Raw genomic sequence first — 14,392 nt, 5'->3', positions numbered from 1 at the left:
TTGAATTCACAATAGAGTTGAGTTCAGTGAGCATAAGTGCAACAAACAACACACAACTTTTTGTTGTCAAGAGCAACAGAGTTTCCATCCTATTCACACATGAACTTGTCGGCTATGTGTGTCGAGTGGCTGTTTAGGATATTTGAGTAAACAGTAGTTTATGCAAATACACGTGCAAATTATCAAACAAATACATTTAGACTTCTCTCTAACTATGCTAATTGACTTGTCTGGGGGCTAATCGACTTTAGGTTGTGGGCTACTGGACTCCTGGTTGGGGGCTAACAGGCTAGGGGCTAATTGACGTAGGGCGCTAAACGACAGCTTACCTCCCCATTTATTATGATTATATGATTATGATTATAAGGAGGTTCCCCAGTGTGGCTTAAGCTTCGAATGTGTAAGTAATCAACATACCTCATCAATCCATGGCATCTGAAGCTCTCCGGTCTTCTCTCCCAAACAGAGTTTGTTGATTTTACATGTAGCATTTCATGCTTGATATATCTCTGAAGGAAAGATACTAAAGTGTAAATATAATTGCTGGGTAAGAGTTTAGTTCGTATTTGTTCTTCACCATCATTACTTTCTTAAGTCATTCATGTACAGTAACATAAGCTAATATACTGTACAGATAGTACATGTATAACATATTTTGACACCAAGAAGTTAAAATTGACGATCTCCCGGATTTCGATTTTCTTATGTTGGCATCACTGCTACATAACGAGCTTTATCGGAAGAAAAAAATCACCACAGGATTCGGGAGATGATCTGTAACCATTCAAACTTTGTAATTACATGACATAAGATGTCTTTTAACATACGGTGAAGAGGTGTTTGCCGACTAATTAGTCTCTTGGATTAGGTCGATAAAGTACATCTCACTAGATGACCAGCTGTGCGAGGATGGAAGAAAAAGCCTCGCGAATACGCGTGCAAAGCGGAGACTGACGATTGGTGCTTTTTCAAAAACCGAAACCTTTTATAAATCAAGCGACCGAAGTTCAGCTCTTTGCGATCTGAGCAATGTCCGGTCATATCTGTCATGGTCTGTACTATACGAAGGATATTGCTCATCAGTTAGCATGATTGTATACATGCGATACATTTTCAAGAGGAAACATCCCAGCGTTTTTTAAAAGGCAAATTATGAATCAAAATGGCAAATAAAGAATTGCAAAGCGATACTAATTCCACGCGACGCTTTGCCTCGTAAGAATGTGTCACGCTCAACCACGTAACGCGCGATAGATGCGTAAGGTGACGTATTACCATTGTTGTACGTCGCCATTAACACGAAGGTACCACTCGGGGTCTAAAAGTTAAATGTTGACTGCAGTGGTAATATTTTACTCAGGCGGGAAATTTAAGTTTCAAAGCAATCATGTATTTTATTTCGACATCATCCACGGCACCGGCATGGAGGAAGAACAATCTCCTCCAGTGCCATCGGAGTTCAGCTCTACGCGTCTTGCACGGGTCACAAGCGCGTTCCTTGACCCGCACAAGAATTGGTATGTTTTGACGAAAGAACTATGTGGGGGAACGAGACCAGTTGACTTTTTAAAGAATGGCGTATTTAAGATTTTTCCCGATGAAGTCAAAGTAATCGCTTCGCGCGAACTCGAGCCCGCCAATTTATCGAGATGGAACAGACAGCCAAGAAATTTATGCGTGGCTTCGTCTTTTGGCCTATGTGCTGGTCTGTTAAGACAGAGGGAAATTCCAGCTGATGGTCTGATCAGTTCGCCCTCCTTCCAGTCGGTCGCAAGAATTATAAATTCTATCACCCTTGATTTGGAGCCATTGACGTATGGGGCGCCGTTTGTAAATTTATTATTTAGACCGAATTTATGCCATTTTCCCCTTATTTATAAATAATTGGAAATGCCACAAAATTTGTTTATAAATAAGACACAAGAACTTGTCCGTTGATATGTAAATAATTATTTTAGGTACGTCCTGATTTATAAATAATCTTTTACCATAGAGTTATTATATATAAATAACAAACTAAACAACTTCAATTATTTATAAATCAGGTCATCTCTAAAATAGTTATTTACATATCATAAAGTTTGTAAATCCCATTATTTATAAATAAATTACTTCGCCGGGAGTGTAAATTAATTATTTATAGATAATGAACTTCACTAAGTGTGTAAATTCATTATTTAGAAATAATGAATTTCACCTCGCCGAGTGTAAATTTATTATTTATAAATAATGAACTTTACTGAGTGTGTAAATTCATTATTTAGAAATAATAAATGTCACCTCGCCGAGTGTAAATTTATTATTTATAAATAATGAACTTCACTGAGTGTGTAAATTCATTATTTAGAAATAATGAAGTTTCACCTCGCCGAGTGTAAATTTATTATTTAGAAATAATGAATTTAACCGTGTGTGTAAATTCACTATTTACATACTCAATGAATTTACATACTCAATGAAGTTCATTATTTCTAAGTAATAAATTTACCCTCGGCAAGATGAAACTTCATTATCTCTAAACAATGAATTTCTAAATAATGAATTTACACACACGGTTAAATTCATTATTTCTAAATAATAAATTTACAGTCGGCGAGATGAAACTTCATTATTTCTAAATAATGAAATTACACACTCAGAGAAGTTCATTATTTATAAATAGTAAATTTACAGTCGGTGAGGTGAAATTCATTATTTCTAAATAATGAATTTACACACTCAGTGAAGTTCATTATTTATAAATAATAAATTTACACTCGGCGAGGTGAAATTCATTATTTGTAAATAATGAATTTACACACTCAGTAAAGTTCATTATTTATAAATAATAAATTTACACTCGGCGAGGTGAAATTTATTATTTCTAAACAATGAATTTACACTCCCGGCGAAGTAATTTATTTATAAATAATGGGATTTACAAACTTTATGATATGTAAATAACTATTTTAGAGATGACCTGATTTATAAATAATTGAAGTTGTTTAGTTTGTTATTTATATATAATAACTCTATGGTAAAAGATTATTTATAAATCAGGACGTACCTAAAATAATTATTTACATATCAACGGACAAGTTCTTGTGTCTTATTTATGAACAAATTTTGTGGCATTTCCAATTATTTATAAATAAGGGGAAAATGGCATAAATTCGGTCTAAATAATAAATTTACAAACGGCGCCCCATATTGACGCCGCCGAGCAAAGTTGATTCTGGCGGGAAAATGGTTTACCTCGATCAACTCGAGAGCAACATCCAAATCGAGTCGCTCAAGGCTGAGATGGACGCACTCCAAGCCGAGATAAGAAATCTCCAGTCTCAAGTACAAGAAAAAACTCTGGGTGATTCCATCTCGCTATCAATATCTTCTCCAGAGTCTACGAAATCGCTGACTTGTTCGGGTCGATCATCGCCGACATCCCCATCGACAAGCAGCAGTTCAATTGAAGAAATTAAAAGCAGTCCACTAGGATCGACGACGAAAAAGAGGCAAATAGCAAAGCAATGCAGTCAGGTGATGGCTTCCCTCAACGACGTCAGTGAGAAGTATCGTGAGTCAGTATCTTCTGTGTTGGGGAACGCGTTTATCTTCGGAAATGAAAACGAGAAAGAGCAAGTGAGAGATACAATTTCCGAGGTCGTGGATATGGTCTTGGATGCCAAGGGTCCCAAGAAAGGCTTATCTGATCTCTTATCATCGTCGACCTATGGGCGAATTATGAAATCCATGAGAGTTCCAGATTGGGCGCTTTTGTTTTTTAAGCTTCAGTCAAGGCTTCCTGACTCGGCGTGGCAGACATTGCTAAATTTGACGCAGCTTGGAAAGAGTGAAGTGAGTATACATTCTTACTTAATTTTATTTCTTTTCTTAATTAAATCAATTAACTTAAGGTGACGATATAAATTACTGAGGAATATTTGATGATTGTGAATGATCACCTGTACATCGTTTTTATCACTTTTTTTAAAAGAAATTTAATTACATATTATTGCAGAACAGCCCTCGTACATGTATATATAAGGAAGTAGTACATGTAAAAGCTCTATTAAGCCCCGATCTCTGTCAACAACCCCTGGTTTTAATAAGCCCCCTGTTTGAAAGTTGGTTTTTGTAATAAGCTCCCCTTCTCTAATAAGCCTCCCAACCCCTTTTGAAACATGAGATTTTGTAATTAGTCATCCCCGCCCTGTTCCCTCTTACAAAATCATTATGTCATGCGGCCCAGTTGGTTTGTTTTTAAACAAGTACACACTCAAACACATAGTACAGTTTGCTGCTCAAGGTTATTGAATAATAGAGTTTCACTGCAGTTGTTTGAGTTTTGTAAGTTTGTAAGTTTTGTATTTTAAGATGAAAAGAGCATGTTTGAAGATTTCCATTTCAATCATTGACATTAATTTGTACAGGAGAATTTGCCTGCCAGTTTCAAGCAAGATTTAGTGTGTCCGTCGAATTTCATTAGTACAGTAGGATAACTTATGCTATAGTTTAAATTTTTGTTTTTTAATAATTATATCCATCTTGTTAAGAAATCTGATGATACACCTGTGCTGCTCACGAAAAATGAGATCAGAGCCATCAAGAAGCTTATCTTCTCTGTTGTGAGGAAAACATTGAAGATTGACAGGATGAATGCTGATTTTGATGCATGTGATGTAGACCTAAGTGCAGTGCTGGTGTGGGCCATCCGAGAACAGCGCCTCTTCTCGAATGACACTGAGGATATGGAATTTAATATCAAGCTTGATGGCCGTCCTCTTGGAGGTGTGTAGAAGTTGTTTTGGTCTTTGTCCATTGTGACAACAATTGACAGGTTAATTAAACGCTGTCAAAACAATCGTTTGGCCTTGAACTCCAAAGTTTAAGAAAAATATTATTTTTGCGGCTTGCCTTTAATTGCCATGTAGCTATTATATTTATTAGAATTACTGCCTTGGTCTTGGGACCTTAAGGCTGGGCACTTATTTCAGGTGGGCGCTTATTATTTTTTCAACATTTTTAGTTAGTAAGGACATTAATTTTTGGATAATAACAAAATAAAGGGCAACAAGTTCATTTTGCTTCAAAATAATGGAAAAAAGTGCAATAGCTAACACGAACAAAGCATAAGCAATATAAAAGTCCATTGACTGGGTCAAAAATCTGAGCAACTTTCAGTCAGGTTCACATTTCTCACTCGATTTTTATATCTTTTTCTATCTTATCCACCTTTTTTTATCTCATCCACTTTTTTTATCTCATCCACATAATAATGGCATAATGGCATAATAATGGCATAATCCATAATGGCAATGAGTGAATTCACCAGTGCTGCCCCTTCAATGTTGGGAGTCAGTGGGTGTGGGGGCTAATTCATAATTTTTGGGCTTTCAGAGTGGGAAGTTATTCAAATAAATACAGTAATGGCCTGTCGACTTCTGTCTTAGACATTCAGACCTGACATCTGTAATCTGCAGTGCTTTCGAGCTGGATATAGCTGTCTTTACTATTGATTGCTCAAATGGTCATTGTTTGGATTATGTATACGGAAAAATCTTTACAGAAGTATATTATATATCAGTGCCAGGTTTTCTCTAAGGCACTGAATTGATATATGTTATGATTCTGAAGAAGCTATATATGTGGGAGCAAAATATTATTTATCCTATATTTTTGTTCAAAAGGCAGAGATCAGGTAGCTGTGGGTGTAGCTCCCATTGGCTTTGCAAACAAGAGTTCAGAGAGTGCACTGTCCATCTACCCACTTGCTATAGCAAACTGTAAAGAGAAAAGGTCAGTGCATACACGTCATAATAATTAAGTGCTTAACTGAAATAAAGAAAATAAGTTAAATTACCTTTTCAATTAATGTCAGTGTTATTCTCCTGTGGAATTCAAAGGCCTGGGTCAATGTCAGCACCACGTAAATTTGCATGTAAACCCTTCTAGGTCTGTGCTGTAGTCATGTGGGGCATTTGAAAACTTGAAAAATCCCTGTAGCACTTGTTAAATTTTGTGGGCTGTTTGATGTAGCGTATCTGGGAGGAGCACACTTTTTGAGTAAATATGGTGTCCCATCAGCCTTCTGCATGCTGACAATCTTATTTTTTTTAATTTCAAGTGAATGTTATTGACTCTGTATTGTGAGCAATTGCATTGCAGACAACCTAGTTGTTGAGTACACTTATTATGTGTTTTTCTACTTCCAAATTAGAGACAATTTAAAGCAGCTCCTGAGAAATCTAAATTCCCAGAAGAACTGCATTAAAAAACATGGCATTGTAGTGGATGGCAGAAAGTACAAAATCAAGTTCACAGGTATTACAAAATTCTTTGATTACTCCGTTAGATGTGTATCTTGAATGCAAACAAAATGAACTTGGACCTTCTGTTCCAAGCTCTCCTTTGATCAGAGTGGTGAACACATTGATTTTTCTGTATGATGTTTGTGCATTTATGTGTGAGAGGTGTTAAGTGAGCTGGGGCTCACTGTATTATACTTTGCTATCAGTACAAGTGTCCCTAACACCTCAAGTACAAATTTTTTACAGTAACTCTGGACTACAAAGCCCTGTTGCTTCTTCTGAATAAGAAAAATGATGAGGACTTCACTCTTGGTGGAAAAGGCTACAATGTTGAATGCTGTGCCTATTGCGATGCTATTAGGGTAAACAATATCTCTAAATACAGTATGCATATCCTAGTTATTGTATTGAATATAACAATTATTGACTTCTGCCATTCATATTGATGTCATATAGACTAATTGCTGGCTTACAATTCAGATGTAAGTGAATAAATCTAGCTATGTCCAATTGTAATATTGTGTGATATTTAGAACTTGAAATCTTTTGCTGTTTATTTATGAAAGGCTTGTACATCACATGGAGCTGATCCCGATGAGGCATGTTTAGATTGCTTAAGATCAAAAGCTAACATTGGAAGGTAACTAAAAGCACAATTATTACAAGTTCAACTCACCCACATAAAGGATAGGCCCTGAATTGACCAAATTCCAGCACTTATAATAATTATCATTACGCACATGTATAGATGGAACAATGTTACATGACTATATAGTTCGGCCTAGCTACATATCTATGAACTCAAGGTTCTTTTTTGTACGTTATACTCCCCAATATTTTCTTACATTACAGGCCATAACAAAAAGTAATATCTGATATCTCAAGGTGAAAACCAACACTGTTTCATGAGCCAAAATAATGTGTCCAACTTGGAAAGCTTATTTTATGTACATTCCTGAAGCTTACATTCCAGAAGGCATTCTTGTTACAGCCAAATTCTGTATCCTGAAGATCCTTTAAAATTAGTATTTCCATGACAAGCTACTTAAGTTTGATATAACCAGACTCTGAGGGTGTGTTAACTTTTGAGGTACCTGCATGTACTATATGTGTATTTAATTCTACACATCCTTAACCTGGGCCACATTTGCAACATGGTATGCACAGTGTGTGTTAAAATATTGTTTTACTGCCAAGAGCATGGTATGTGTTGCTTTGGTTTAATCTGTTTTATCGGCTTGGTTCAATTCATAAACATCCTATAAGACTCTTGTAATTATAGCAAACTAGTTAACTACAGTAGCTGTGTTTATTATACCATTTATACTTTTTTTCTGTTGCCTTCAATATAATGTGTCACTGGTATACATTGCACTCTACAAGATCTAATGAACTGCTCAATCACAGGCTTAAAAAAAGTACCAGTCCAACCTCCCTTTTGTTATCTTCCAGAGGTTCTGGTCTTCGAGATGACCTCAACTTTCTTCTTGAGGAAGATTTGTGTAATGTCAATTTGTGTTCTCTGCATTGTGAAATGAGGAACTGTGAACAGCTTTTGGGGTCCCTAGGCTTGTTTGCCCATCGTATTGGAAGCCTCGACAAGTTAAATGAAGCTTTATCTAATTATGGGCCTGAAAACTGCAGAGGGTTTCCCCGTGTCACTGTCAAAGAAAGGAAAGGACAACAAACATCTATAGAAAGAGCAAACATACATGTGGCCTCATTCTCAGGTATAGTTCAGAACAAGATACAATATAAATAGGAATGTCCATAGGGCATAATAATTGGTACAGTAATCTTAAAGGTTTTTTCTCTTGGCATTCTTGTCAGCTGAACCAACAGACATTGACAGTCTCTGTATTGACTGCCTCACTGGCTGTCTACATGAATTAAGTAACCTATTTCCAGTGTGCACTATTACAATTTTGTTATGACAAAGGATTCTCATAATAACAAAATAATATTGTTCTTAATGTAAATCAGCTCATAAACCTTTATTTGTTTTTGTCACAGGATCTACTGAAAGAGCAATTTTGAGAAATTTTGAGGAAATTGTTGAAAGATCACTACCCCTTGAAAAAGTGAAAAAATACTTCCAGGAAAACCGTGGTTCATCAGAACAAGTGATCTTAGGCTATGTTACCTTCTTCGAAGAGCGTATTGTGGTAGGTCTTGACTTTTTACTTGGAAACTGACAATGAATCAAGTTCTAATGTACCATATTACAGTGTATAAATTTTTGTACTGTGAAAAATAATTTTTTTTGTCTTGGTTGGAGAACAACTTGATGGGTCGAATGCAGTCGTATAATCCTTGATTGGTTCTGGTATAGAAAGTAAAAGTAGCTAATAGTACTTATTTTCACCTTTTCTAGTTCATAAATGAGATACTCCAAAAAGGTACATTTGTACGTGATCTTGGCTCAGGACAAGAAACAGTCAACTTAGAGGACACAAAAGGTACTAATCTTGCAAACAAACTTTAGCTTTTAGTTGTAATTCTTTATTGTTGTGCAGTTTGACATGGAAAGTTGTACACAAGATGTGTAAAACTGTGGTGTGTACTTTGTGGTTCTGGTCAGAAGATACATCCATATGTGTTACCTACCCCTGAAGAGACAATTTTTCGAAAGGAGTAAAAATCAGATTACTGTAAAAGAATTTTCAGAAAAGTTGTCTATAGTACAAACAAAAAGCCCTTGTAAAGTGTACATTTTGCTATGACAGCCAAATTTCTTAAAGTTAAATCTGCACTGGTTTTATCTTTTAGAGTTTAAATTGTTTTTGGAAAACCATAAAGAGTATTGGGCTCTAAAGCAAAGAGAAGCAGATGAAAGGTACATGGAGTTAGCACAAGGCCAGGTGCCAGTTAATGAGCCAAAGCAGAAAAAGAGGAGGAAATCGAAGAAAGAAATGCTACCAGAACACACCAGGGATGATACTTTTTCAACATATGCAGCTGAGCTTCAAATTCAGTTTTTTGTGAAGGTAAACTATTATTATGAGACAAACGGCATTTGAAGTTCAGATTTCAAATACAGCTGTACTACCCTGTATGTTACAGGCAGTTTTAAAATTTTTGACCAGTGAGTGCCATTTTAAGCAAAGCTAATCAATACGTGAGCCTGAAGACCTCCTTTAATTTGTTCTCAGAAGTAGTCACAGTTTGGGAAAGGAACGTGATGCTGCTAAGATTTCAGTTACCATTTAAGCATCAAAAAGGGATTGAAATTATTATCACCATTCCCTTTAGTCTGATTTGTCAAGCCTGATCCATTCTGTTAGTGATTGAAATAGTAAAATCAGATGTTAATTAGCCTTCACTTATACAAGTTTTCTAAGGTGGAAATGCCAGCTTTTTTTAAGGCCAATCATGAGCAAAAGCTCATTTTAACTGTACTCTTTAAATGTCTAAATATTTCAAATTGTCCAGTCTACTTAAAAATGTGTTTACCCTATTCTTTATGAGGTACCAACATTCTCAGTCTTCCTGAGCAGCTTTCTACTGCCTATGACCTACACTCCTATAGATACTCAGCCACAAAAGCATGGGATAGCCTACCTGGCAATTTGAGAATACTCCTGAATCTCCATGATTTTAAATGTTATATCAGCCAACTAAATTTTAAATTGTGATCAGCTGTAAACATGTACATGTCTGTATAGTAGGGAGTGGGAGTTAATTATTAGCATGGACATTTATCTTCGTGGAGATATTAGTGTTTATGGCTACTCCGTAAATCAAAGGTGAAATAAAGTTTATGTGTGTATGTATGTAGGAGAAGTACCTAAACATACATGTACAAGTAGACATCTACAAATCTCTTATCGTAGCAATAATGATTTATTTCAGATCTGCAGGTATGCCTGCATGCCCCTCTGTAAAAAAACCATTTGCATGGCTCTGGTCTTCAACTGAATAATAACCCTGCCAAATATTAATTTCAGGTCTGTTGTGATTGGAGAGACATTGCCCTTACCATACGTGATAAAGTATTTAATCAACATGAGGAACAGTTGATAGACATCCATGATGTCAAGGTAACAAAATACTCTGTGGCTTTTAAGACAGGGGTTTTTGTAAGGGGGTTACAAATTTATTGTATTTTTCTTTGTATAGGAAATAATACCCATGCTGGAACTAGAATTTTAAGTTATTAATGGCATGAAGAACCATTGCTGCTACTGTTGATGTATCATTGACAAAAGGCATTGCAAAAAATGTGATCCAACATTATGCCAGGTAACACAGAGGTTCTAGGTTTCTTCTCTTCACTTTCAAAACATTGTATTCTTTTTGTAACTGAGTTGCTGGCCTTTGTATTAGTGACAGTCCTTCATTTACCAAATTACAGTATTTGTGCACAAGTGCTGCTATCCCTAGGGCTGCTACTGTAGTAATCAGGAATTGTTGTGAAAGTTCCCATTCAACCATTGTCTTAGCATATTGGAAGATGACTTTGCATTTATTCATGGTCTTTGTTTCAGTGCAAAGAGTGGGGATTTCTGTTAAAGAAATTATTTGGCCATCACCTTGGCACAGGGGACTACGGACATCTTGTCGTGGACCACAGTGCAATGCTGTTGCGACATTTTCGTTCCCTATATAAATATTCTGGCCAAGGATTTGAGTCTTCACACAAGCTACACAGGCAATTGTATTCCAGGGCCACAAATCATGATTGTTCAGGACAAGGCCAATCTTGTAAGTATGCATAAATTTTAAACATACAGAAATAACAAAAAATGAAAGTTAGTTATTGAAACCATGGAAAATTGCTTTATAGCTATGGTTTACAGCTACATGAAAAACTTATTGAAAAGTCTCTTTTTGCAACTAATCTTACCCTTGTAGAAACGAGTGATTCATGTTTGACATTATGGTGTCGTAGAATGCCTGGACAGCCAACTAAACACCTATTTGCAATCAGTAAATTCCATTGTTGAAAAATAACACTTATACACAAATTTTAATGTTGATGGAAACTGCTTTATCTCCAGCTTTTGCAAATTAGACATGACGTTCTGCCTTTTGAAATGGTCACATAGGGGCAGAGTTTTAATTTGAATATTTGTGTTCTGACTTGTCGGTTTAACCCGAGTAGATGTACTTTATAGTCCCACTTTACTCGTTGTTGTTGTAATACATCCAAGTTGAAATGGAATTGCTACAAGCAAGTGAAAATTTCCATTCATTTTCAGTGAACCAAATCCTTACTCACTGGTATACAACCATGCTTTTGTCACTGCGGTATTCATTCCAACAAGCAAGGGAATGCATCATTTCAGGTTAGTGTTGAGGGTTCTTTTTATGTTTATTTTATCAAAATGTATTTGAATTTGAAAAGTTTACACAGAGAGCTGGAACAGGTGTGAAACTGGTTCAGCCAGAATTGCATAAAAAGAAGGAAGAAAAATTATAATTTGTTTCATGCAGAGATGGTGTCCTATACTCCATTGCTATATGCAGCTGATTCGCGTTTGCTGCATGACTGAAGTTCATTGTTTTGCTAACCAAATTTACTTACTGAGTGTGATTTTATATTGTGTGTCCCTCCTTAGGCAAGAAGAAGTTTTTTTACCGTGGATGTGGCTGGAAAAGCATTGACATGAAATCATGGACAAAGGAGAAAAGAAACTGGATAACGATGGTTTGTGACTTATTTAACCAAATGTTTGGAAATGACTTTCTGGTATACACATACACTGCTGATCATGGTACCAAAGTTAGCGATGAAGATTTGTCAAGACTACTGGAGTATGATCATGATTATTGGGAAGTACAATACGCCAATCATGTACTGAATAATACGGAGCAATCATCTATCAGAGAGGGTGTAAAAGAGAATCTTTGTAAACCAAGACCCCCTCTCAACACTGACTTGCTAAATGATGTTCCTGCAAGCCTGTTCCCCGCTAATTTGGGCAATGACCAACGAGATGATATACCTGCAAGTGTGACGCAAAATTGCCAAAGTCAAAGTTCACCAAAGCCCAAACAAGAAATGCATGAGGACTCTGATGACTGCAAAATTGAGGATGTAACATCTTCACCACAGGGTCTTGCCAAAGATGTCTCCAACATAGAGGCCGATTTATGTGCTCCCTTGCGGAATGATGTCCCTCAAAATACTGTTCCAGAGTTTCAGAGTCACCAAACACCTGAGCAGGTGACTTGTGAAGACACCATCGATGATATGTCAGCAGAATCGCTTGTCAGTGGAGGTTCTTGTTTTCCTCCCATCACTGAAGGAGGGCGACTTGATGGATCAAACCAGGCTGCCTTACGTGTCTCTATGGATGAAGCCACCACAAGAGCGGAAGTGGCTGCACTATTCAACCTAATACCACCTATATCAAGTAAACCGTCCTCTGGTCTTCATCCAGTTCGTGATGCTACAACAATTTCTGATCTGTTCACATTGAATATGCGCCCTTGTGAAAATGTTGTCAAGGAAGCTGAAAAGCTTCTTGATGATGAAACGAATAAGGGAAACCATCCATCTGGTATCAACATAGTGGGTATTGGACAGTTCTCCGAACGTGGATTATCAGTTTTGAAACAGTTTTGCACCATAGCAAATACTAGACATAAGGTGTGTTCTGAGGCAAATTGGCTCAACCAGTTGAGGTGCTCATCACCAGATTTAGTGAGGATCCAGGAAGCCCTTTGGCACCAACCAGCCACTAATATAATCCTTAGGTTTGGAAAGAAAAGTATTGACGTTACTTCATTTGCAGATCTTGCATTGGAAAGGTATATTGACAGTTTTGTAATAGACATTTCCATAGGAAAGTACTTAGAAGAAGCAAGAATGAACGGAAATGACAATACACTTTACTTTCCTTCAGAATTTTATGACTGGATGAAAGCACCCGACATCAATTTCAAGAAAAAGTGGATGGCGAGAACAGCATCTGAATTGAAGAATTTCAACACCCTCCAGCAAATATTAGTCCCAGTCCATATGCCAAACCACTGGGGTTTGATTTATGTCAATTTGTCAAGGATGGAAATGTACTTTGATGATGGACTAAGATATGTTCCCCCATTTACAACCCTTCCCACAATCAAAGATTTGTTGGAACTGCTGACAATTATGTATCCATCTCATGCGACCCTCCAAACAAAGTTTTGGGTAAACTGCAACCACTTCAAACGATTTGGAATGCCAGATCAAAGAGTGAATGATTCGAAGATGATTGGTGCTGGGAGCTGTGGAGTTGGTGTTATCATGGCAGCAAGAGACTTCTTGGAGAGGGGCCCTTCATGTATCAACAGCTTTGCGTGGAGATACAGTGACATGGACTTGCATCGGAAAAACCTTATGCTTCAGATTCTTGATTGGGCCCACGTGTAAATTTAGTTTGTTTAGCTTGCAGTGACAATGCTCCGCTGCAGTTCGTTCAAATTGAGCTGTTGCTATCTCACACCAAAATTTATCTTTTGTTTCCTGTTGATTTAATTTCCTTTTCAACTAACTTTAAACTATTCTGTCTTTTTTGGGTGGTCAGTTCATTTGAGCTGTTGTTATCTGAGGGCAGAATATAATTCCCTTTTCAACTAACTTTAAACTATTCTGTCTTTTTTGGGTGGTCAGTTCATTTGAGCTGTTGTTATCTGAGGGCAGAATATAATTTCCTTTTCAACTAACTTTAAACTATTCTGTCTTTTTTGGGTGGTCAGTTCATTTGAGCTGTTGTTATCTGAGGGCAGAATATAATTTCCTTTTCAACTAACTTTAAACTATTCTGTCTTTTTTGGGTGGTCAGTTCATTTGAGCTGTTGTTATCTGAGGGCAGAATATAATTTCCTTTTCAACTAACTTTAAACTATTCTGTCTTTCTCGGGTAGTCAGCTCAGTTACAGCTTTTTTCTTTTCCTTTATTTTCGTTCGGAACTGCTACTGAAACATCAATATTCCACCAAATTGTTTTGTCATTGCATAAAGTTAACATCTGTAGCGTCTTGTTACACAGTGTTTTGACGTTATACTTTTTTCACAATCTCATATCCGAGAAATAAACATGGCCTCTTGTTTATTTGTAACTGGAAATTGCGTATTTTAGGAAAAATTTACTTTCGACACAAAAAATCGTAGTGTT

The 14,392-nt window shown here is 36.6% G+C and overlaps 1 protein-coding gene across 1 annotated transcript; it reads left to right on the top strand.

Annotated features, from left to right (window-relative positions):
* The first annotated feature begins 716 nt into the window (after positions 1 to 716).
* LOC110057799 (uncharacterized) lies at positions 717 to 14,336 on the top strand. Its single transcript, XM_089287063.1, has 15 exons — positions 717 to 1,808; positions 3,189 to 3,834; positions 4,533 to 4,767; positions 5,667 to 5,775; positions 6,197 to 6,300; positions 6,534 to 6,649; positions 6,854 to 6,927; positions 7,740 to 8,017; positions 8,301 to 8,452; positions 8,662 to 8,746; positions 9,057 to 9,274; positions 10,235 to 10,327; positions 10,775 to 10,991; positions 11,489 to 11,575; positions 11,849 to 14,336. The coding sequence occupies exons 1-15, from the start codon at positions 1,330 to 1,332 to the stop codon at positions 13,645 to 13,647; spliced, it is 4,692 nt and encodes a 1,563-aa protein (XP_089143189.1). The 5' UTR covers positions 717 to 1,329; the 3' UTR covers positions 13,648 to 14,336.
* Positions 14,337 to 14,392: the final 56 nt, after the last annotated feature.

The sequence above is a fragment of the Orbicella faveolata genome, unplaced genomic scaffold (assembly GCF_042242905.1).
Source record: "Orbicella faveolata isolate gen_17 unplaced genomic scaffold, um_ofav_v1 contig_14, whole genome shotgun sequence".
Classification (NCBI taxonomy): Eukaryota; Metazoa; Cnidaria; class Anthozoa; order Scleractinia; family Merulinidae; genus Orbicella; species Orbicella faveolata.
The sequence above is the reverse complement of the archived record's forward strand: the minus strand, read 5'-3'. Positions and strand labels throughout refer to the sequence as shown.

Excerpts from the sequence above, each read along its gene's own strand:
- LOC110057799 (XM_089287063.1), top strand. The coding sequence starts at position 1,330 with ATGTTGACTGCAGTGGTAATATTTTACTCAGGCGGGAAATTTAAGTTT. Across the intron at positions 4,768-5,666 it reads TGATGGCCGTCCTCTTGGAG|GCAGAGATCAGGTAGCTGTG; the intron begins GTGTGTAGAAGT and ends TTTGTTCAAAAG. Across the intron at positions 8,018-8,300 it reads ACATGTGGCCTCATTCTCAG|GATCTACTGAAAGAGCAATT; the intron begins GTATAGTTCAGA and ends TTTTTGTCACAG.